Source organism: Eutrigla gurnardus, assembly GCF_963514095.1.
Source record: "Eutrigla gurnardus genome assembly, chromosome: 4".
Taxonomy (NCBI): Eukaryota; Metazoa; Chordata; class Actinopteri; order Perciformes; family Triglidae; genus Eutrigla; species Eutrigla gurnardus.
In genome coordinates, this window is record NC_139918.1 from 13,441,511 (window position 1) to 13,464,750 (window position 23,240).

The following is a 23,240-nucleotide window of genomic DNA, read 5'->3' on the forward strand; positions in this document are numbered from 1 at the left end:
TTCTTTTAGGAGCATGCACCATGGCTGCTGCTTTTCTTCACAGAATAAATAGGAGTCATTTGCCTCTTACATAAGAGATGTATTAAAATTAAAGGTTGTTGTTAAATGACTGTGTTTCCAACAATAAACCACCTAGAAACAAGAGAGAGGTTTAGAGGTCTTAAATCACGATCACACTCGCACATCTTTGGTCCAGATTACAGAACGTTCCGTCGACTTTTCCTTTGCAAAATGTTCTGTGAAAACCTCATAACTAATAATCCATTCTGTGAATCTCTCAGTAACTAATGAAACACCTCTGTTCTGTTCTCACCCTCATGCATTTTTAGTCAATATGGTCTAAAAACTTGGAAAGGTTGCAGAAACTCGTAAACCCAAAGTTGCAGTCCTCCAATCTACGCTACATGATCAACATCAATCAAAGTGATTGGCTGTGAGGGAATCAGCTGGGAAATAAAGACAGGCACGACAAGTATGAGACTGGGGATTTTTTATTTTCCAAATTCACTGTAGATGTAATAACTGTTGTCCATTTCTGTGAAACTGAATAAACACAAACACATTGCTCTGATTATTCTGTTGGTTTGAGGCGAAAGTTTGAGTTTTGCTGCTACCCTGCACCTTTTTTTAATGGACATTTAATCCAAATGCAATAAGGCCTTCTGCAATTTTTTAAATCGCTGGAGGCGTGTATCTAATGTGCATCAGAATACCATTTTAAATGATATACTGTCGTTCATCTGAAATGTCCTTGTCCATAAGTCAAATTCTACAGTTAGGAAAACATCTTTGTTTGGTACAGAATCCCCACAAGTCACACCAGAATCATTTTAATAGGTTTAGAAATGAAAATATGAAGAATGATGTAAAAATGATCATTCCCTCTAATATCATAAGTCATGGCAATTCCAATAGACTCCACAAAGAATATGAGGGTGAACTGACCCTTTAAATCCACACAATCTGAAATGACAGTTTATTCCGATGCTCAAATATCCACTAGAGGTCAGCAGTGAGGGAGGCTCCACCCTACACCAAGCTACTATGGGCTTTGAAATTCTGCTGGTGGAAAAAAACTTTTTTTTTTTTTTTTTTTCGGTGATCTGTGGGAGTGTTGTCCCATTGTTTGATTAATCTTTACACTGCAATTGGTTTGCCACTTGTCAAAATTTAAGTTATTCAATTTAAGTATATATAGATGAGCATCACAATAAATCAGAAGCTTAAACGGACTACCTGAGTATCGAGTGGTACGCTAGAAATACTGTAAAACTTGAATATAAATATTCCCCAAAGGGAAAACTTGCCAACACGTTTATTCCTCTAAGACCTGTCGATGGAAATAAATAACCAGTAGAAATTCCAGTGCTACACTGTTTAGCTCTGCGCTCAGGCAGCTGCAAGTGTTCACATACAATAAGTCCACATGATCAAAGTGAAATTAATAATGCACTTCATTGAGAAGTTGCACGGCCATCTCAAAGGCAAGTTGTGTCAAATCCAAGTGCCGATTTGTTAAGGCAGGTTCGAGGTGCCCTGGGAAGTTCTCAACCCTCATCCTTCCCCCGCCGAGAAGATAACCGGAACTTCCCTCTCTCTCTCACCATCAGAAGAGTCGAGGCACTGCGTCAGCTCACGTTAGAAGCTGTTAAAACTACAGGTGTGTTTCACTCCTTTGTATGAAGGTGCGACGTCCAGATGCTGGTTTCAGGTTTGAAATCACAGTTGCAACAATTTCCACATCTTAATCCGCGTTCCTGAACTCACCACAGAACCACGTCGGGCTGTTTTCTGTGTCTGTGTTGAGTATATGGCAGATTAGCGTTGGTTAGGAGAGGATTGCAGGAACCCATTTTATCCCACATAGATTGTCCGTGCTGGCTGAGCGCTTCCTCGCAGCTTTCCGTACGTCCTTGTACTTGTCATCGCACAGCCGGGAAATAGCCTGAAGAAACAGGACATGGGAAGGGTTTTTTTTTAATGTAGGAACCCAAAATTCTACTTTCAGTATCTACAGTATGTTTGTGGTGATCGTTAAAAGAAAGGAAGCTGTTTAAAAAGGTACTACATTTTAGAGCACTCATGTAACGGCAAACCCCTATTAGCTCTGAATTTCAAATTTAGCACCTTTTTCAAGAAATATTTTTCCCTTTCAGACTATTTGCATTAAGTATGCTTGTGATGAATCTCGATTATCTCTAGATTAATGATGCCAGTATGTGTCAAAATGAGAATTTCTGTAGTTAGAAACGTATGGGGTCAGTTCAGTCTCATTAATAATGAATACACAGAGACGGATTCGCAAATGTATTTTGTGATTTATATATAAATGACTCTCTTCTCACAAATACATTTCGTTTTAAATAAATGTAATATAAATCCATAAATATATGAATTAAAAAAAATATTTGCAATTTTCATCAAAAATCTATTTGTATGTTGTTACATTTATAAACAAACTGTTAAACTTGAATTTAAAAGACCCTTTTCATTTGTGAACTTGTTTGCATTTGTTCGTGAACTGGTCTGTATTTGTTTGTGGATTTTTGAGACTCTCCTGACGCGGCTGGATTCACAAATGCATTTTTTTTCAACAAGGAACTCTCTGTAGCCAATCAGATGCCTCCCTCGTTTTCAGCCAATCACATGACTGCATTCCCACAAGGGGTACCTCCCCATGGCCAGAGCACAGCTTTTTCTCTGCGCATTTTGCACATTTGCGTTAGCTAACTAGTTAGCCATAATGCTTTTAGACAACGGATCATAAGCTAACTTAGCTAGCATAATATGATCCTACTAACATCAGAAAACATAACGGTACCGGTCATTTGCTTGCTAAAGCGTACCTGTTGTTAATGCATGCAAAAATAAGTTACAAGCAAACCATAATAACTAATAGGTAAATTGCTTACTACATTGGTTTCAAAGTGCTGACTATAAGAGCTAGCTAACGTTAGCTAGCTAATGGTTTAGCTAGCTACAAACAAGCTAACGTTGTTTTTATTTCTTTTTTTCCCTCGTGGGAATGCAGTCATGTGATTGGCTGAAAACGAGGGAGGCATCTGATTGGCTACAGAGAGTTCCTTGTTGAAAAAAATGCATTCGTGAATCCAGCCACGTCAGGAGAGTCTCAAAAATCCACAAATAAATACAGACCAGTTCACGAACAAATGCAAACAAGTTCACAAATGAAAAGCGTCTTTTAAATTCAAGTTTAACAGTTTGTATATAAATGTAACAACATACAAATACATGTTTTATGAAAATTGCATATCTTTTTTTAATTCATATATTTATGGATTTATATTACATTTATTTAAAACGAAATGTATTTGTGAGAAGAGAGTCATTTATATATAAATAACAAAATACATTTGTGAATCCTTCTCTGTGCATTCATTATTAATGAGACTGAACTGACCCCATAGAAACGCATTTACCATCCGAAATGAAAGCACTACAGAAAGTAAATTCAAGATTTAGGTTTTGTTCTTTTTCACATTCTGAACATCCATAAAGATGAGGTAAATTATAAAATTATACTGCTAAAGTTCTGTAGTATACAGATAGTTTAGATGACATTTTCACAATAGCAGCAGCAACACAGAGTCATGTGTCTCTGAATAACAACGATCAGCTCGGTGTTCTATGCATTTATTTCTGCTTTAGATTGTTACCAGATTGCATCCATTAGAAAATAAAGTTCAAAGTTGGAAGGAGCCGCATGTTACCATTAGTGATTCTACCACTAGTTAGATGTACACACTGCAGTTTCACCTCTAGTTTCTGGGCCTTGTCTCTGCTGAGTGGCTCCAGGGGGAAGCTGAGGTTGTTGGACTCGGAGAGCGATCGCAGGTCAAAGTAATACTTGGCGTAGACGCTGGACGGCACGTTGATGTTGAACTGCAGCAGCTCCAGAAACTGCCGCTCCAACTCGTTCCTGGCAGACAGGTTCATCAATGAAATCAAGATGTTCTGCATCTCCTTACATGCTCAGTACAGAACATATACACAGACTATGAACATAATCGTATTCCCCTTTTGTTCCCAGATGATGTGTGTTCATGACCAGTCTTGTTAACTGGAAGATGTACGTCAAAGTAGTTCAGTTCCTACCTCACCCAAAATGCTGTCCCTAATGGTGATATGAAATCTGATATCTGATCCAAAGTCCCAAACATAACACCGATGCTGTTCCTTCAAATAAACTCACATGTCCTCCACGGTGATATCCTTCAGGATCTGGCAGTAGTCCACGTTCCAGACGGCCTGGTCGTCCCAGACCTTGGAGGCCAGCAGGATAGCACCCAGGACGATCCTCTTCCAGTTACCCGGGCAGATGTCAATCTCTGCATAGGTCAGGAGTCTCTCCAGGTAGACCTGCACAACAGCACAGAAAGAAGGAGGCTTCTCTGAATTCTGGCCATGAATTCTTAAATAGACGAAAAAAAGATGCAAGAACAAGCCAAACAAGCTCCCAAAACAGTGGATGATAAATCCAGTCATTCCCAAAGACTTGGTCGGGGGTTTATTAGAATTGCCCAATAAATGTTTTTCATGCTGTTTATTTATCATCTATATCTGCAGTACACATTTGAGCCACATGAGGGAGCCTGAAGGTTCATATTGTTTTGATAATTGTATACTGCTTAGAACATTGAATCTAATATGAAAGGCTAGCGTACTCTTTATTCAACTAATGAGAGGAAATAAAAAGAAAGAAAGCCTCTTAACTCCGTTTCTCTCTGTTAGCTCCAATTAATAAAGTATTTATGGATATATTTCCAATAACACACATGAAGCGAAACTGTGATTTATCAAACGTATATATCTCTTCCAAATGGCTGGTTTACCTATGAACGATAATACAATGTGTGTAGAAATGACAGTAAAATTGGTCAGGAACATTCATTTAAGCACAAAATCGCTCTTCTAATGAGTGGTATATAAGAACTATTGTGAATCGGCTGAGATGGTTAATCATTTTTAAAACGTTGGTGTTCCTTTGCTCTCATCTGTCACTCATTTATGTTCACGCTCCGCTCAGTGATGTCAAAACGAAAACCTCCACTCTTTCCAGTTTGATGCCCTGCACTCGGCGGCATTATATTATTTTGGATTCACAGCCTCATCACCAATTTACACACATCCCCGGCTTGTCGCAACACATCAGCGTGATATTTCCCCCGAGGCCTGAACAGAAACTGTGTGCGATTATGTGAGGACACAGTTTAGTGCAAGTCACACCTTACCTTTGGTGGCTTTGTCTTGTTTGTTAGTAGTGTTTTATGTAACAACCATGGATTGAATAGAGGATCGTACCAGTGTGACGATGGCACATTCAGCAGTCAGCTGAGCGGCGCTGAACAGCGTCCTGACGAAGCGGTAGATCTGCTTCTGCTCGGGGTCATTCTGGTTGTAGTCCAGCGGCACCTCCGATTTCTGGAGGAGGAGATGGAAGGAGGAGGTGGAGAGAAGCGGGGGAGAAGGAAGGAAGGGTTAAGGAAAAGGATATTTAAATGATGACACTGACACAATACAATAAAAATATTCTAACAGATGTGCAAAACAATACAGATGTTTGTGCAAAATGAAGTCTTACTGAAAGTGGATGAAGTTTCTCATCAAATATATCCACCCGCATCCTTCCTTCCGTTTCCCTGGCATGAGAAAAACAAGTTCCATGGTGGCTTTCATTCAATAATTAAAGTCCTAACGACAAAATGATTCATTTATAGCTTATAGAAATTGGTTACATTGTAGTCGCTCAAGTTGAAAGTTATTAACTGACACTAATGCACTAATAGCTGACATTCATCTAATTGTAACACTATTTTATATTTATTTTCTTCATAATAAAATGATATTTTTCGTTTATTTATTTGGAGGTGATAACAGCTTTCAAACTTGTGTTTTGGTTTTTGGTCATGCAATCAAATACACGTAAAAACAACATAATCCACATCCAGTCCAGAGAATAGACCTACTGTTTGTAATGTTAGTGTTGAAAATGCGAATCCTCACCTGTTTTTTATATGGTAGTAAATCGCCAGTGATACACTGTAAAGAGAAATAATGAAATATATATAATAAAATAAGACAAAAAATACAAATAAATATTATATATATGAGATCAAGTGGTTTTTACCATTTGATGGTGTATTTGAGGTTGGGCTGGCTCACTGTGTTGTCGTCTAAGTAGATGGTGGAGCAGGAGCTGTATTTCCTCCTCGACGTTCCATGCTGCACACACACACACACACACACACACACACACACACACACACACACACACACACACACACACACACATGCACAGTGATTGTTATTAGAGTGTACATGTTTTAGTCTGACCCACATAAAGCCTGCCAGTGTGTCATGCACAGGGGGAATGAGAATAAGCAACATGCGACCTAAAAATATAACTGTTCACATTCAAGCTTCTTTCCAAACGAGGACAGCTGAGTTTGACTGCAAACAATACAATATGTATCACTGGTGGATTGGAGGTTTAAACTAAGGTGGTCTAGATGTGGGAGAGAAATAGAAACAGTTTTGCCCTTACATTATTGATGAAGAGGCTTTTCCGTTTATCTCGCACTGCAGAAAGAAACACAGGGTTTTTTTTAATATTTGGACTGCACTGACAGCAGCAAAAAGAAAAATTCCCAGTTATTAACCGGTGACAGCGTGGAGTGAGCAGCGTTACTATGTTAAATCTAGCACAGACAAACAGCTGTAAATGTCGAGAGGACACGGGTTAATAACAAATTAGAGAGCAGAGATTAGAGTTTCTAAGGACAGAAGAAAATGGTGCTGCAACACCACTAGAGGGAGACAAAGCCACACTCAGGACTACTCACCATTCCTGCAGGGCACCTCTGAAAAAAGAGGAACCGAAAACCTTATTCTTTTTGCAGCATTCAGTTCTGTGACAGCAGGGGCCATTTGCATAAAAGTACACCTTCTTTGTCTTAAATCTGTCTGAAATCAGTAAGTCAGACGCTGCTATAGACATTAAATCCACCTGTTGCATAAAGCAAACAACATAATAACTGTATTCACTCATATTTAGCACCCAAGAGTGTTTTTTAACCACAGTGTCACAATAAAGTGAACATATTTGCTTGTCGGATTCATTTGCTGCTGGTTCGGTCTCTTCAGGGGATTTGTTGAAGAAAATAAAAGGCTAGAATAATGTCTGTTGTCTCCTTTACAGCCATGAGGAAAAAACACGTGACTTTTTTTCCAAAGACAAAACTAAATATTACAAATGACAAGCAACAATAGCCATAACTTTTCATCTGATGGAAATAATATTGATAATGCTCATTCATTCATCCTTAAGACATGATTCATGCTTTTTTTTGTTTGCAGCTGGTTGAATATTCATCACATGGCATGTACAAATTCTATGGATGTCCATAAGCCTGTGCAGAAAAAAAGATTATATTAAATGTGATGCAATACCCCCGTGACCCTGAATACAGGATAAGCGGTAGACAATGGATGGATGGATGGTGATGCAATACAGAATCTAATGTCTGTATGACATAAGGATTACATTAAAAAGGAAAGGGGCATTTATCAGATGCAGTCTTCATCTATTTCAACATCACAAAGCTTGTATTGTCTTGCCGTTTCTTCCCCAGGCCTCTAAGAAAAATCGTGATCTCATGCTGTTGTGTTTATGGCTCTAAAAAACATCTTAATATCTCCTCTGTCACAGTATGACCGAACCCCCCACAGGAAGCTGAAGCTCTCAGTCAGATGCCTCCGGGCAACGGCATAAATTAGCAGACAAAGAAACTGCTCTGGGATCAGAGCTACGTTCACATTGTTTCTCCATGGAAATGATTTCGTTCCCTCGTTATCTTGATTATATTTCATGATCATGTTGTGTTCTGTATGATTCTTCATGTCAAACTCAGGCAAACTTTGAATCTAGTTTGATTTAAAGGGACAATTTTAAAACAGATACGTCGGTTAAATCCTATGAGACAGATACTCACCATCGTTCTGGGATTTGCTGAGGAATATGGTGCTGGCCCGCGGATGGTCCGATGGATTGTACTCCATATTCAACTCTGTCAAAACACAAAGCATACGTGTGGTCCTGTGAAGTGGCAGCGATGGTCAGTCATCGTTAATGACCATTGAATGCTAGTACAGAAACATAAATCATCATGTCAATATCTATACAAAGTCTGGAGGTCTTATGATTGTCAGTCAATACCAATGAATTGTTAAATCATTAAAATAAAGTTAGTTATTGTCATATTGCACAACACAAAAAATGTTGGATTCCCTCTAATGATCAAACTATATGTAAAACAATGATTTTGATGACAAATGATCCTGCATTCAAACTCTCACAAGTAACGTGATTAGCTTTAGTCTTCTCTTAAGACAATAACATTTAATAACACGTTTTCTCTGTATAGACCATTGTTCCATGCGTTTTCCTCTGTGAGGCTTGATGCTTATTTTCTCACACATCCAGGCATGATTCATGTTCCCATCCACACTCTGCACCGCGGCCTGAGGGCGTCAGCCACAGACCCCTGTGTTTGTGCACATCTTATGAAGCATGATGGGAGCAGCCACATATGAGCCCTCCTCATGCAAGCCAAGATGCGTTGTTGCCTTGATCACAGTGGCTACTTTGGAAGACAACGGCGGTGGCTGTGAACTGAAGAGGCAGCCATAACATGCTACAATGTGAAAAGATAACAATGCCCTCTAATTTCCAGTGAGATCTGGCCTCAGAACTTTGCATCTCAAGAAATGTGTCTGGTGGACTCATCATTCAAATATGGCCGGCATGCATTCTGGACTGCCAAATGTTCAGACTCCTACGATATGATCCAGGCTCTTTATTACAATGCGGACGTTGGGAGGGCGGCATCATCTGTCTCAGCGACAGCAGCTGCTGTGGGACGACTGTCTGTGGGGGATTAAAATAATACCGCTGCTGTTAGCTAACAGACATGCACTGACAATCAGACTTCTCTTTCTAACCAGCAGACGCCCCCTGCAGGCGGTCTACAGCCGAACCGTGCCATGGCTCTGCATAGGAACAACATTAGGGCTCACAACACTCATTTGTGTATAACTATCTTATGATGAATTGTCTTCTTAGGAATGAGACTTCCATTAACTCTGAAGACACCTGCAGCCACATAGCAAAGCAGCTGGTGAATACCAAATGTGCTCCTCTTGTATCCTACCTGAACACAGTGGACGCTGCTAGCGGCGCCGGGCTGAATGGACTGAGCTGGATTAGACTTGTGACAGTTTAGCTCTTTATGCAACAGCAATCAGGAGTATCGCTGCGTCCAGCCGATTTCAACACGTTCACTCATTGGGGCTTAAACAGAAGCTCAGCCGGTGTTCCAATGAAGCTTTCTGGTCTAATAACAACACACTGGGAGGAATTTGCATGTGCATATGAACTGTTTCTCTCCGATGGATGCACGAACACCACCACGCGTGAGTTCCCGTCACTGTGGAATCATTTCTGACAGCTGCCACTGGTGTGTCAAATATGTGACGCATGTGTAAAACAAGAGGCAAGGCTGCCAGTCTTTCTTAGGAGTCTTTTGGGAAATAAGTGAGGACTCAAAGGCAGGGTGTTTTAATCCATAAACCCGTGTGACAGCAGGTTAGGCTTTCAAATGTTTTCTTTCATTTTTTTCAACCGCAGCAACCAGGACCAGTTACTTAATACAAGCCACAAGAAATATGCTGAATTCTCTCAACAGACTTATGAATATGCAAATCCTACTACCTAGTGGAATTCCCAGAGTGCACAGCAGCTGGTGTCGAGTGTTATGCGATATTCAGCACCTCAAGTAAGCTTTAACAAAGACTCTGGAGTGAAACAGGAGACGCCCGGCTATCAGCTAGCAAGCCTACCTGTCTGCCTTACTGCTCTTACATAATGAATTAACATCAGGCGCACCCTTCTCCTAACAGCCCAAACCGTAATTGCACGATTGTGTTTCTGATATTTCCTTGACACCTTTTAATTCGGGAGCATTCAGGGCTTCTGGTGGACAAGTGTTAGATTTTGCAGTATGCCTCTGCTTGTTTCAAGCATCTTGCTGCGTCAGCGTCTCTCTCCTTAAATGCGGCAGCCTCAGCAACGCGATGCTACTATCGGTTACCACAATCTGGTTTAAATGAGCTCTCTGACATTCAAATGTCTTTTAGCCCAAATCAATCTTAAACTGTTAAGGTGCTAAATTTGAAATTCTGAGTAGATCTATGATTTTGGGATTGTCTCCACAAGGCTCTTTGCATGGCGATGGCTGAGCCGGCAGCTAGAAGCTAACGGTGCAAACAGCACGAACAGTGCCATCAACAGCAGCAGTGCAGAGCTACCAGTGTTAACCTGAGTGGGCTGGGCTTTATGCTTCTGCAATGAAGCCATTGTTCAACAACTTTATCAGCTGTCACCATCGTATCGCCTGGTTTCTTGTCAACAAACAGTCCTGGGTGTGAGTGCATTCATGGTGCAAACCCACTTCACCAGCCTTCCAAATTTCCAAAGAAATGTGGGTCACTATGCTTCTGCATGGGTCGAGGGTCGGCTATGTAAACAAAGCAGAGAGGCTCTGATTACAACACACACAGAGGGAGAGGGATTTTATTCTCTGCTCAGGTAGACATTACAACACTATTTATATAGCAAATAGTCGTTTGCTGCTATATTCATGCTCTAATTTTCAAATGAACACAATACTTTTGATTTTTTTAACCTGCAGTTCATTATTAAGTTTACTCATTTGTTTAGTCTCACAGCTAGAAAAAGCCACACATTTTCTCAGGAAAGCTGAACCAGACTAAAAGGAGAGTGCATGTTGGACTTGGTTTTCATTAGAAAATGCTCTGGGTCCTGGATCGGATGTGTGTTAGCCAGCATTACAGTCAAGACCACCTAAACCGAGACCAAGTCATGACCAGGACCAGACTGCATCGAGACCGTCTCAAGACCAAGACCATGGCGAGACCGAGTCAAGACCAAGACCGGACAACTAGTAGTTATGGTTCTTTGTTTGTGTTGTAATTATCAGGATTCACCTAGTGGGATCATTTTCCCACCTCACTAGTAGCTCAGCCTCTGACAACAGTTTGAGTTACATGTACAGTGTGCTCCGATATGAACGTGATCCCAGTATTACTGTGTCTGTGTCTGTGGATGAGCATGAATGCTCCCATGCAGTCTATGAGCATGATCGCTGTTCAGTCACGCTTATTCATCTTTGTTTTTTTTATAAATGACAGAATGAGCAGTTAAAAATGCTGAAGACGAGTTTGATGGCATTGGTTGTTGTAGCTACTGTATGCAGGTTTCAGACAATTGATGCATTGAACATTGCAATATGAATACATTTAGGTCAGTAAGAGATTATTAATGTTAGGTCAGCCTTGCTGTTTGTTCTATCTTCATTATCATGTCACCCATCAAACAACAGGAGGATGGTATCCTAACCCCCTTAAACTGTTTCAACACACACGTGTAACCACACACACACACATGTAACCACACACACACACACACACTGATCCAACGCCTTGAGTGGTAACAGACCCAACTTAAACAAACAGAACTGACCTGCACACACATGCACATGGCCCCTTATTCCTGGGAGAGAGAGGGAGAGTTGCCTGGGAAAGCACCAATCACATTCCTTATACCATTGCAATTGGTACTAACATAATGTACAGTATTCAATAGGGGTGTAATATAGCATATTATAGACTTAATAACAGACTAAATGACATGGAAGCCTGCGCATCTGGCTGAAGATGTTTTGAATGCTGAATATTGCCTTTTGATGTTAAGAATTCAGACGCATTTTAATTTGCTACCTGTTTGTTCTTATGTCTGAAAGTGTGTTATTTGTGCTACTGCCTGTCTTGGCCAGGACAACCTGGTTACAAACTGGTTACTTTGTTATTTACGTTTCATTTTGGGTTGATTTTGGCGGTCCCTGTGGACAAACGTGGTAGTGTTTCAGAGTCCCTTTAAAAAAACCTCTCATTTTACTGCAGCAGGGTCTGACAGTCGGCCCTGCTCAGTCCTGGTTCAGGTTGAGACTGAGACTGTTTCATAACCAGTTAAATGTTCCTCACAGTAAGTAGCATATTCCATGAATTGCATTTAGCACTAAAACCTGAGCAATTTGCTTTAAAAAGCAGAAGAGGATCAATTTAAAAAAAACGTTCTACTGACACATTTTATGTCAAAAGTGAACACATTGTGCGATAAGGTGGGAAAAACAGTGACATCCGTGTTTTAATACCTAAATGATACCTAATGATAACATGTGGGGAGTAGTGAGTAAAGATAGGAGAGAAGGGGATTCAACAACAGCCATCCAGGAAGATGTGCAGTACCACATGTGTGTACTGAACTACTGGGGGGTCAAAAGGCCAGGTCAGAAGACTCTGACTCAGCCTGAAATTGGTTTTGGTTTTCATGGGTTTTATAATCAGAACCGACACTCCAGTAAAATCTTGTAATTATTCATGTAAATCAGATCGTCTTTCAAGTGTTTTCTGCCTCGACAGCTCAAAGCCAATGTGCCTTTCTGTGAAGTGATAATTAGTGAGATGAGGTGGTCTTAAATTACTCTCATTAATAGTCAGTAAATCAAAGAAGGACTCTCCCCTGTGAATATCCTGACCCTGAAAGGAATAATCCATCACCAACAAGGGCAGAAGAAAGAAACAACTCTTTTTTTCTGTCTTCTGATCATTGCTTTTGTGTGTTTGTAACCTTTAATAGAGCTGTTTGGTCTTTGCCTGTCAGCTGCCCCTGGTGAAACACATGGCTGCTGTGAAAACAGTGATGGGGCTTGATGTGGCTTCTACAGTGGAAAGAATGAAATGTACTGTGCTATTTTGCCTATTTTTGTGTTGTATTAATGAATTCGCCCTGGACCAAACTTTCCATTTGCTATCAAGGGCAAGACACCACACTGCTAGAAATAGCAATGTAATGTGTTGTTGTTTTTTGGTTTGTTTTTTAAGTTAATTTGAGGCCATTTATTTCTGGAATAATACGTGGGTTTATCAGAGGGAGGAACTTGAAGAAATCTTTCGTTTGTTTCCATCTCTTTATGCGTTTTACATGGAATGGTCTGAGTCCTTTTGCTGTGATCTTGATGAAAAGGAGAACCGCCCGGGACCCAACATGTTGTTTGATGTGTCTGAGCAGACGAGGAGCAGCTGATGTATAAAAATGGAGGAGGTGGTGGTTACTGTAGCATGAATGAGACGCTGAATGAAATGTGTTGATGCACATGTTGAGATGTTGCTGCTCTGTGAGTTTGTTCCACACAGCCCACACCCTCAACCCTTCAGCTCGCCACCTCTCACCATATTACTTATGACTGATGATGTCATTTCAACCCATGCTATTCCTCACCTTCCCACCAGTATGTTTTCAGTGCCATCGCGTCACCTGATTAGTGGCCTGCCTACACACCTGCTTCCTATTAGACATCAGTGCGAGTATAGATTCTCCCTCGGCCGACACTCACTCTTTTGCCAGATCGTCCATGTTTCTGCTGCTCCTCATTCTTTTGCCGGGCTTTGAACGTTTTAAATGTGTTTGCAGATTGTGCCTGAGAAGCAGTTGGTGACTGTTAGCCTGAAACAGAGCAGTAAAGACCGTTATATCTGCTGCCGCCTTGCTTGTAAAGATTGTTTTCTGAGTCTGAAACCACAGCAAATTACAGGCTTTTAGCACACAACCCTATGTGTATTGGTTTATAATGTGAGGGTGAGATGTAAAGGCAAGATATGGTTGCTGTTGTTTGAGATTTCATACGCAAGTGATAGACTATTGAGTGTTTATATTAGATTAATTTCATACTGAGGCATTTTGAAGAGGTGTGAGAAAGCAAACCTGAGAACACAGAGGTGGATAATTAACCAGTTTTATATTTCCACTGTGTGCTGCACAGCCCTACCACACTTAATCACTTGTGAAGATCAAAGATAAGCTCTGTGAATGTACATATCACACTATTAAGTGCACTCAAACGGAGAATAAAAAAAGGCTTAAGTTCATACATAAGAAGTTAATATGCCGACTACACTTTTAAAAGTGGCATTAACGTTTCACATTTGCCAACTTCCAATCCTAAATATCATTTAAACATTGGGGCCCACTGTACATAAGTGTAAGAGCGTCAGCTGATGCATGATGCCTCATAGAGACAACAGTCTTCTTCAGAGAGAGACACAGCGGGCTTTGTCGAAGAAAAGCAGATCATATGATCTCTCTCTCTCTCTCTCACACACACACACACACACACACACACACACACACACAATAAACACCCTCCTTGCTCTTACTGTGACAGCCGCACTTTAAAATGAATTGCTGTCTTATGTGAGTAACTGCACTAAGTTTGTGTCTTTAAAGGGGACAAATGCTCATTTCCAGGTTCATACTGGTGTTTTGGGTTCCTATTAGAACATGTTCGTATGCTTTAATGTTAAAAAAAACGTTTATTATATATTTTTTGTCTGTCTGAATGTATCTGTATTCACCAACTCCCTAAAATGCGTTGCTAGGCAACAGCTTGGGTCCATGTTTACTTCCTGTCAGCTGATGTAATTTACATACAGTGGAACAGGAAAACCTGGGACACATTTATAAACTGTGAAATGGTCTTAATATTTCATAGTTGTGACATCACAAACGTACAGTAATCCTGATGGTTCATTTAAAGGCACGGTTTCTGAATGTATGTACAGTACTTCTCCATGGATTGAGCTTTGGACACTTTCACAGTATTTATATAGCAGTGATTTATAATTTTTAAAAAGACATGGAAATCTCACGTTTTACAAGATGGATCCTTTAAATAAACTCAGCAAAGGAAAATGTAAATTTTTGACTTTCTGAATTCCTGTGGGTATGTAAAGACTAAGCTTATTACCCGTGCTGACAAAATCTCTCCAATATAATTGCATATTTCAATGAGAATATGAGAGCCTTGTAAATCAGCTAAAACCATAATTCTGTCAAACTAAGCTCTTTTCTGAAACTCTATCCAGCCGTATAGCTCTGGATGTGCTTCAAGGCCCCAGGCCAGTGAAATGGTGGTGTTACGCAGTGAAGTGATTATCTGTTCTTAAAAGCAGAGGGTGATGGGAGGTCATTCTAGGACTCCAGGAGTGACATAATAATCCACACTGAGAGAGACACACAACTGTCTGCTGTGAAGGCGAAGCAGGAAAACATCTGTCAAATTACCGTACAGTGATGTTTTACTCTTTGACTGTTTGAAGTGATATTGGATTTTTTTCTTTCATAAATAATTTATTCCAATACCAACACACAATTTACATATTGAATTTACTGTAAAACTTTGGGAATGCACCTTTTTCAGGGACATTTCCAGGCAAGGAAAATGATCATTTCCAAAGAGTGCTTCCAGGTTTCCCACGACTCCTTAAACCCTGTCAGCTTTCTTATGTGAGGCAGCTTGTCCAAAGTAATAATTCCCTACGTAGCAGCTTGTGAGACTCCGATCAACCCGAGGCAGAATTTATACTGCACATCCTCAGACCACCCTCATTCTCCTGGTTTTTAAAGGAAAACACCACCGCATTTCCATACTGAACTATGTTCTGCTCTGATGTTAGACGAGGTGATACATACCTCCCTCTCCTCTGTGCGTGCACTCAATGGCTCTTGCGCGGACTCCGCGCAGCGCTAATTTGCTAGCATGTAGCTTGTCCTTAGGATCCAAAGGGGGATGAAGTTAGAAGCGACCAAGCACTTCCACGTTGTCCCTATTTAAATACGGTTACGTGAGTAGTTACACGACCCAAGTTTGGTTACACAAAATGAAACATGCCAATTTTTCTAAGCGGATAACAAGGATAACTAGATAGTATGGCGGAATAACAACTGGAAGCACTTCGACGTCGGCGCAGTAATATCATCACTCAAAACATGACGGGACTATATACCTTCTGCTTGTTTTCACAACCCTGTACGATCCACGTTATAACCATGATGTTTGATTGTTCACAAACTATCTTACTACAACCTGATGCTTCCTCAACTGTGCACAAACTACTACAGCTGGTGCAGGCGACGGCGTGCAGGTCACGTAGGTTCTATTGACAGAAGTAAGAGGGGGAGCGGAGTGATGATATTACTGCGCCGACGTCGAAGTGCTTCCAGTTGTTACTCCGCCATACTATATAGTTATCCTTGTTATCCGCTTAGAAAAATTGGCATGTTTCATTTTGTGTAACCAAACTTGGGTCGTGTAACTACTCACGTAACCGTATTTAAATAGGGACAACGTGGAAGTGCTTGGTCGCTTCTAACTTCACCCCCCTTTGGATCCTAAGGAATATACTGGGACAAGCTACATGCTAGCAAATTAGCGCTGCGCCGAGTGCGCGCAAGAGCCATTGAGTGCACGCACAGAGGAGAGGGAGGTATGTATCACCTCGTCTAACATCAGAGCAGAACATAGTTCAGTATGGAAATGCGGTGGTGTTTTCCTTTAAGCTGTGACTTTGTTCATATTCGGTTCATTCTGAGAGCATGATAATTATTATTATAAAACATCACATAAACTGAACACAGTTTGTGGGGACATTTTTATCGTCTGCCAATCAAAGTTTTTATGGGATTCGGGGAGACCATACTTTCTGCGTTCGAACCACATAAATGTCCAGGGAAACTGTGACACATTAGCAACCTAAGAGGCTACACTTGTGGGAAAGTATAATGTCAAAGTTGTGGTCATTTTTAAGGCCATTTTTTTACTGGTATGTGTTAATGTGATTGCATGTTTCAATATAAATTATATTTTATAAACTTAGCAAATAACTTAAGTAGCGGAAAACAAATCAATCAGTTGACAACAATCAAACAATTACATGTAAAACAATATGGAGGAAGAAGAGAAATCACCTAGGAGCTAGCCTTCTCTTGCCACCGCACTGGTTGACCTCTGTGGACAGAAATGGCCGCCACTAAATGGGTTGGATGCAGAGAAACCATTCTCAGTACATGGAAGATTAAAATGGGCGTGACATCTTACTGTGCTGCTTCACAAGTGTCACTAACTTTGTAGAGCACAAAAGGCCGGCCCATTCAATTAGGAGCAGATGATGTCTTTGAAAGCAGCGTGTCACACTCTAAATTGAGGCGTTAATTCTTGGCAATCACGCGTCCCTGGTGGCTTCCCCTATCTGCTCCGACACAGGCTCACAGCTGCCTCTCTGGGCCTTTTCTTTTGAGGAGGGGTTGAGGACTTTTCCTGATGGTGCGGATCGTAATGAAGCGTGCTAATCTCTGCCGAACTGTCTGCAAACTCATAATAGAGCCAACACATTAGACGCACTCCAGTTTGAATCACGGCCCCACCGAGACAGACGGGCACGGGTCGTCTTCACCCCCGTCGAGAAGCGTTGGTGGACTGCCAATCATATGTCTTGAAATCACTTTTTCTACTCGGGACGGAGGGCATCTGGCGCCACATTCATATTTGCATCCTATTAGGGTAATGATCGGCATCATTTATTTGAAGACTCTGCTATGGTACATTGCCACTGCTGTTGACACCAGGCCAGCCGGGGGATATCGGAGACATAATAACAATACAACACCCACCACAATGCAAAGCACTCCGGTTAATAGCCATCACAAATGGCATACAGTATGTAAGTGGCATACACTCCTCAAGTTTACAAGAGGAAATGACATCACTGATCAATAAAACGCAGGACGCTCATAATGCTGACAGTGCAATAAAAGAGGATCCAGTCTGTTTGGTAATAGATAGCGAAAGCTCGACGGCTCCCTAAGGCAAAGTGCACCAACTGCCATGAGCCCTAATAGTCTTTATTCATGTGTAATCGGCACTGAGGGACACCAAGGCAGCGTCCTACGTTCACTTCCAATAAAAACGAAGTTCATCTGTAGAGTTCTGTTCCAAAAAAAGTGATCCAGATCCATTAAACCTTCTGTTTTTGAGATAATTTCCTGTGACTGGGCCAAATTTAGTTTTAACACCCAACAAATAGCAAGACAAGTCACACCCACTTTATTTAACAAGTTGTGTGTGTGTTTTTTTACAAGGTTTCAAAAGCGGGTTGGTTTTGAACTTCTCTTGCAAGGGTTCTTTTTTTGGAAACATCTACTTCAGTCGCTTTAGTCAAGAGCAACACTATGAACGTCTTGAAGGAAAGCATTCAATGGACATTCAGAACAGGTAGAAACATCTATCGATCTAACGATCTAGTCTGAGCAGCACACTGAACCCTCAATGCTGCCAATGTATCTCACATGCAAGGACTACCGACTGGGCTTAAATAAACTACTGTAAGCATCATTGCAACAAACTTTCTTTTTTTCCCCAAAACAGAATTGGTTTGTAATGAATGTCATCTGAACAAAGAAACCAGATTATTATTATGATTATTTAGGAAAGGTACAGTTAATTTGCATATTGTGTAAACCAAAAATAGACAGAACACATGAGGAAATCTGTGTCTGCTGCATCTGTGTCTGTCTCCTTCAAAATGACAGAGAGCCCCTCCAGTGTGATACTTGAAATTAGTAGCACCCACGGCAAACATTTATTCCATCTGTTCAATTTGATCTATTTTAACTGCATATGCTGCAACTCAGGCATTTTGACTGCGGAAATCCCCAATACACTTTTATTTAAAAGATTATTCATAAAGCACCAATTAAAACAAACTAATAACAATCACTTGACGTCATGAGAGAACACATTGATTGACAAAGTCCTACAAAAATCGGACTATATGCTTGGCTTGAAGGCAGAATGGTGCAGAATGTAGACCAGTTGATCATTGGCTGACTACCTGAAAACAGATCTATCTATGCTCATCCTGCTGTCACACAAGAAAGCCACTAATACTGGGATTTCTTTCCAGCAACAACAGCAGAATGAATAGATCAGAAGCTATTTTATATTTGTCTTTACTTAAGATTGGTATTCATAAGTTTATCCACATTGCAGTTTTATTTATATAGCAACCCTTCTTGAACAGACTGGTCAATGGATCCACTCATTAACAGCCTTAGAGCCGTGTATTTGAGGTTACTATACATGTTATCTCTCATATTAAGCCAAGTTCACACTTAATCACATGGCTCTGCTGTTAACACTACACAACTTGCTGTCTGGTAATTATACCAGGAGGAATCCCCAGTGAGTATGTCTCAACTCCAAACTGCGCCTGGTCACGAAAACAGGCGTAAGAAGTGATCTCGCAAATGACCAGAATGGACGTCCGCCAGAAACAAGCGCTCAAACTTGTTTGTGAACTAATTTGCAGCTTCTGCCAAAGCTGGTGTCGACTCTCCGCTATGGTCCAAGCAATCCACTGAACTTTCCTTGTAGTCACGCGTTACTTTGGCACAAATGTTCACAAAACAGCCTGTTTCCACACGTCTTGACTATTTATTCCATTCCTCCAGGTGCAACATTTAACAACGTTGGTCTGTATTGCAGATGAAACATGTACACTAAAGTTCCAATTCTTACAGGCGACACCTCCGCCAGGTTTCCTCTCGACCCGTGTCTCGCACTCTCATTGGCTCACCGACAGATCCAGATATTTAGCCTGCACGATATCCGGAAACCCTGCGAGGCACAGGCGACACTCGGCTCTTACACAGTCCACACATGGCGCTCAAGCGCCGATGTGCAAGCGACTGGGCATTTTGACTGGGCTCAAGTTTTTAGACATTAGCAGCCACCCTGCTTTCGTCCCACCGCTGTGGTGCAATCGTCCCGACGGAGCAGGACTTCCGATCAAAGTTAAATAACACCAAAGTCGTTCCGCATTTGTATGAAATAGCACCAGGTATTGGTAGAACACATGTGAGTTGTTGATCACAAACGTTATCTTTTAAAATAACGTTTATCTGAAAAGTGTTTCAACTCCCAGTTCTCCCCTACTGCCGGCAAAAGTCCTAGAAATCCAGAAATGAGTTAGCATGTTTGGACTTCCGGTTCACCTTATCTCAAACTCAATGGGTTTTATTGTTAGATATCTGAATTAAGGTCTGTGATGAGCACAAGCTTAAGAGATTTAACGATTTTTCTATGACATCGAATGCGTCAGTAAAAACCCATCTCGTTAATTTTGAAGCATTTACGTGTCTTAAAAAAGTCCGCCTTTATCTTAGTGGTGGTGAGGTCATGTGACCATAGTGTAGCTCGTTTAACATGAGTTTAACATGAGTTTTGTTCTTCTGGCGGTTGACTTCACACAACAAACAAAAAAAATCATAAAAGTGGCTTTCATTGTGAACATAATCTTGCCGACAAAACGTGTATAACTATCATAACCATTTGCTTGTTTGCCACGGATACATTTCTGCAATAATCCATAATCCAGTGGCGTTTTGTCGATGGACACAGTGCGATGCTAACTTCTGGGTTAGCCGAAAAAGTATGTCAACCCTGCTGCTCTCTATTGCCTCAAGCCTAAGTGAAAATGAGTGGACATACAGTCACAACTGCTACATATAAGTCCAATAGTATAGGCTGATCATCTGATGATGTGATGAAAAAAACAACATTTCAAATTACTGGTCGAAAAATGGGTCGTATACATTTTCTGAGAAAATCCATTTAGATGTAATGGTTGGCTGTTGGCTGAAAATAAGCAACCCATTTAGTAGACACGTTCCAGTGTGAATGGGCCAATTGTAATGCATATTAGCATGTGTCAATGGAGGGGGGGCTGAGCTCCATAGCTGCAGTTTCTTTCATGCACGGGCTGGAAACAAAGGGCAGCAAAAAGGAGCCTGCCCTCGTGAACATGATGCTGTCTGCAAAGACACATGGGAGTGTGAATGCACACATGACTATACCATGTGCCTGGCTGTACTGACGGCTGACATATTTACTGCCGGTCGCTCAATATCACAGAAAGATGAGAACGGAGGCAGCAGCCATTTCTCCAGGATATGAAAATGATGCAGATATCATAGAAATCACACAAGAGGTCAAGAGTGATTTAAAAAAAATGCCAATGTCTAATTTTGAAGTATGTATATGTATTTCTTTCTATTTCATATTCCCATAAGGATTAACAGTGTAAGTGTGTAATTCAAAAGTGTGGAAAATTTGCACACTGCCTCCTGTATGTTGTATGTTTATCCTATTTTTATATGTTATACTGTAGTTGCAGTCGGGTATATCACAGTGTATACTTATATATTGTTTATATTGTATATTCCATAGATAGTTATGTTGTGTGATGTGTAAATGCACTGTACATTTCCTGTTGTTTTGGATAACTGGCTGCGTTAACAAAATAACTCCTAAAAATGTCTAAAATCTATCTATCTATCTATCTATCTATCTATCTATCTATCTATCTATCTATCTATCTATCTATCTATCACGTTTACTTTTTTGCTATTCATCCTCTGAGTTTATCAGTATCTCTTTCAGTGAGTAAAAGATAATTTTCACTCAATGATGTTGTATTTCATTCTATTATAATAACCTATATTGTAGGCTATAATAACCCATACACCATCACTAGAAATCCCTGTAATAACCCTGTGGTGTTCCTACTATGTGACTTACAGTCGCCTCTCCTGTAGTGAAAGTCTATTCCTTCATTGAACACCATCTAACTTTATTTCCATGTTTGCCTTCTTATCATCGTCTCCTGTCATGGTGACGGACTAAACCCCGGTCTTTGAGTTGTGTTATTACCGTCGACGTTCTCCCGGTCGCTGATGTGCTGCAGGTTGCACCCGGTCTCCTCCCTGCTCAGCTCCGACTCCTGGTGGTACGACTCCAGCCTGGAGTGGGCATTTCTGCGGAGCTTGGGGCTGGCAGGCACGCAGCAAGAGGTCGTGCTCCCCATCGCGACCCCCTTTAACCGGACCCCAACAACGATAGTTAACAATGCTTCCCGCTGAAATAGGAACGTGAAACGAGGGGTCGCCAACTCCACCGAGGCGAGCCGGTCACCGCAGATCCCCAGAGCGCATCCGTAGAACCGCGCGGTCGGTCGGCCGTCGGTGTCCGCGGAGAGGCTGTCACAGGCGGGGACGGACGTGTCACTTCCACCGGTAGTGGCCGATGTGTGGAAGGGGCCGGCCGGACCACTCTATCCCAGGCATCGTGAAACAGGACGCATCCTGCCGTTCCGGGCACAGCGGTGTGCGCGGGTGCGTGTGCGCGTGCGTGTGTGGATCGGTGTTGTGGCTGGCTGGCTGTCAGGGCGATAGACCGACAGGGAGGAAAAGGTTCCGGTTCAAGTGGGTGGTTACAAAGATAAGAGGAGAGGTGACGGAGCGGACTTCATCATACACGGCTGATAGATTGATCTATATTTAATCCCGATAAGATGAACATTAATGGATCAATAGGCAACATTGCCATGTCAAAAAAGATATAGGTCTCCTTCTAGAGAGAGCATTTCAATCTAATTTAAATGCAATCTGTATTGGACAGATGACGGCGTTTATGTTCATTTTGAGAATCGAAAGTTTTCACAAGGTTGGAGATATAATAAACCTTAAAATGATTATATTAAATGGTTTTCTGTCCATATGTCTCTGTGGTATATTCTGGATTAGGTCATAATTTGGGTCATGGTTATATGTTTACTTAATTATGTATTGGGAAGGCAGTCACAAAGTTGTGCATATTTATATTTTTTTAAGATGCATCAAGAGATACTATCATAAACTGTACACGATTTGTGGTAGACGTAGTATTCACCCATTGGTTTGTGGACTCCGGTTTTGAAGCCTCAAATTCAGCATTTTTGCCGTCACCATGTTGGAATTTTTGCAACCAGTGAACAGAAGTGACCATATTTGGACTGTGGAGGAGCGACAGGTGGATCTGACAAACACAAGATGCAGAGCAGCAACCTTACTGGATCTGGCTTCTGGTGTGAAGCTTTGAACAAAGTGAACTTCCATAATTCAAGATACACTTGCATTGGTAGCGACCTATCAATCACAAGGTAGCCAGTATTTACTCTAAATGGGGCCATAATGTGCAAAATGAACATCAAGCTACACTGTTAGAAATTACTGTGAAATTTACATAAAAACTATGTAAAATCACCACAGAAAAGTATTGTAAACCCCAAAACATATATTTTTTGTTGAAATTACAGTGAACTTTTATAAACTATTAAACATAATGTGTTGTTATATTTACAACAACAAC

General features: G+C 41.0%; 1 protein-coding gene across 2 annotated transcripts; it reads right to left on the reverse strand.

The window, feature by feature from the left end:
- Positions 1–488: 488 nt before the first annotated feature.
- On the reverse strand, positions 489–22,265 carry LOC311011738 (cyclin-Y-like). 2 transcript variants are annotated; one of them, XM_084006865.1, is made up of 11 exons: positions 21,765–22,265; positions 8,013–8,087; positions 6,864–6,881; positions 6,566–6,600; positions 6,149–6,243; positions 6,025–6,060; positions 5,603–5,660; positions 5,323–5,442; positions 4,214–4,380; positions 3,778–3,940; positions 489–1,945 (listed from the first exon to the last, which is right to left on the reverse strand). In XM_084006865.1, exons 1-11 carry the CDS (start codon positions 21,916–21,918, stop codon positions 1,829–1,831), a joined length of 1,038 nt encoding a protein of 345 aa, XP_083862991.1. In that variant the 5' UTR covers positions 21,919–22,265; the 3' UTR covers positions 489–1,828. The 2 variants fall into 2 exon arrangements, with proteins under 2 accessions (XP_083862991.1, XP_083862992.1); XM_084006866.1 differs by lacking the exon at positions 6,864–6,881.
- Positions 22,266–23,240: the final 975 nt, after the last annotated feature.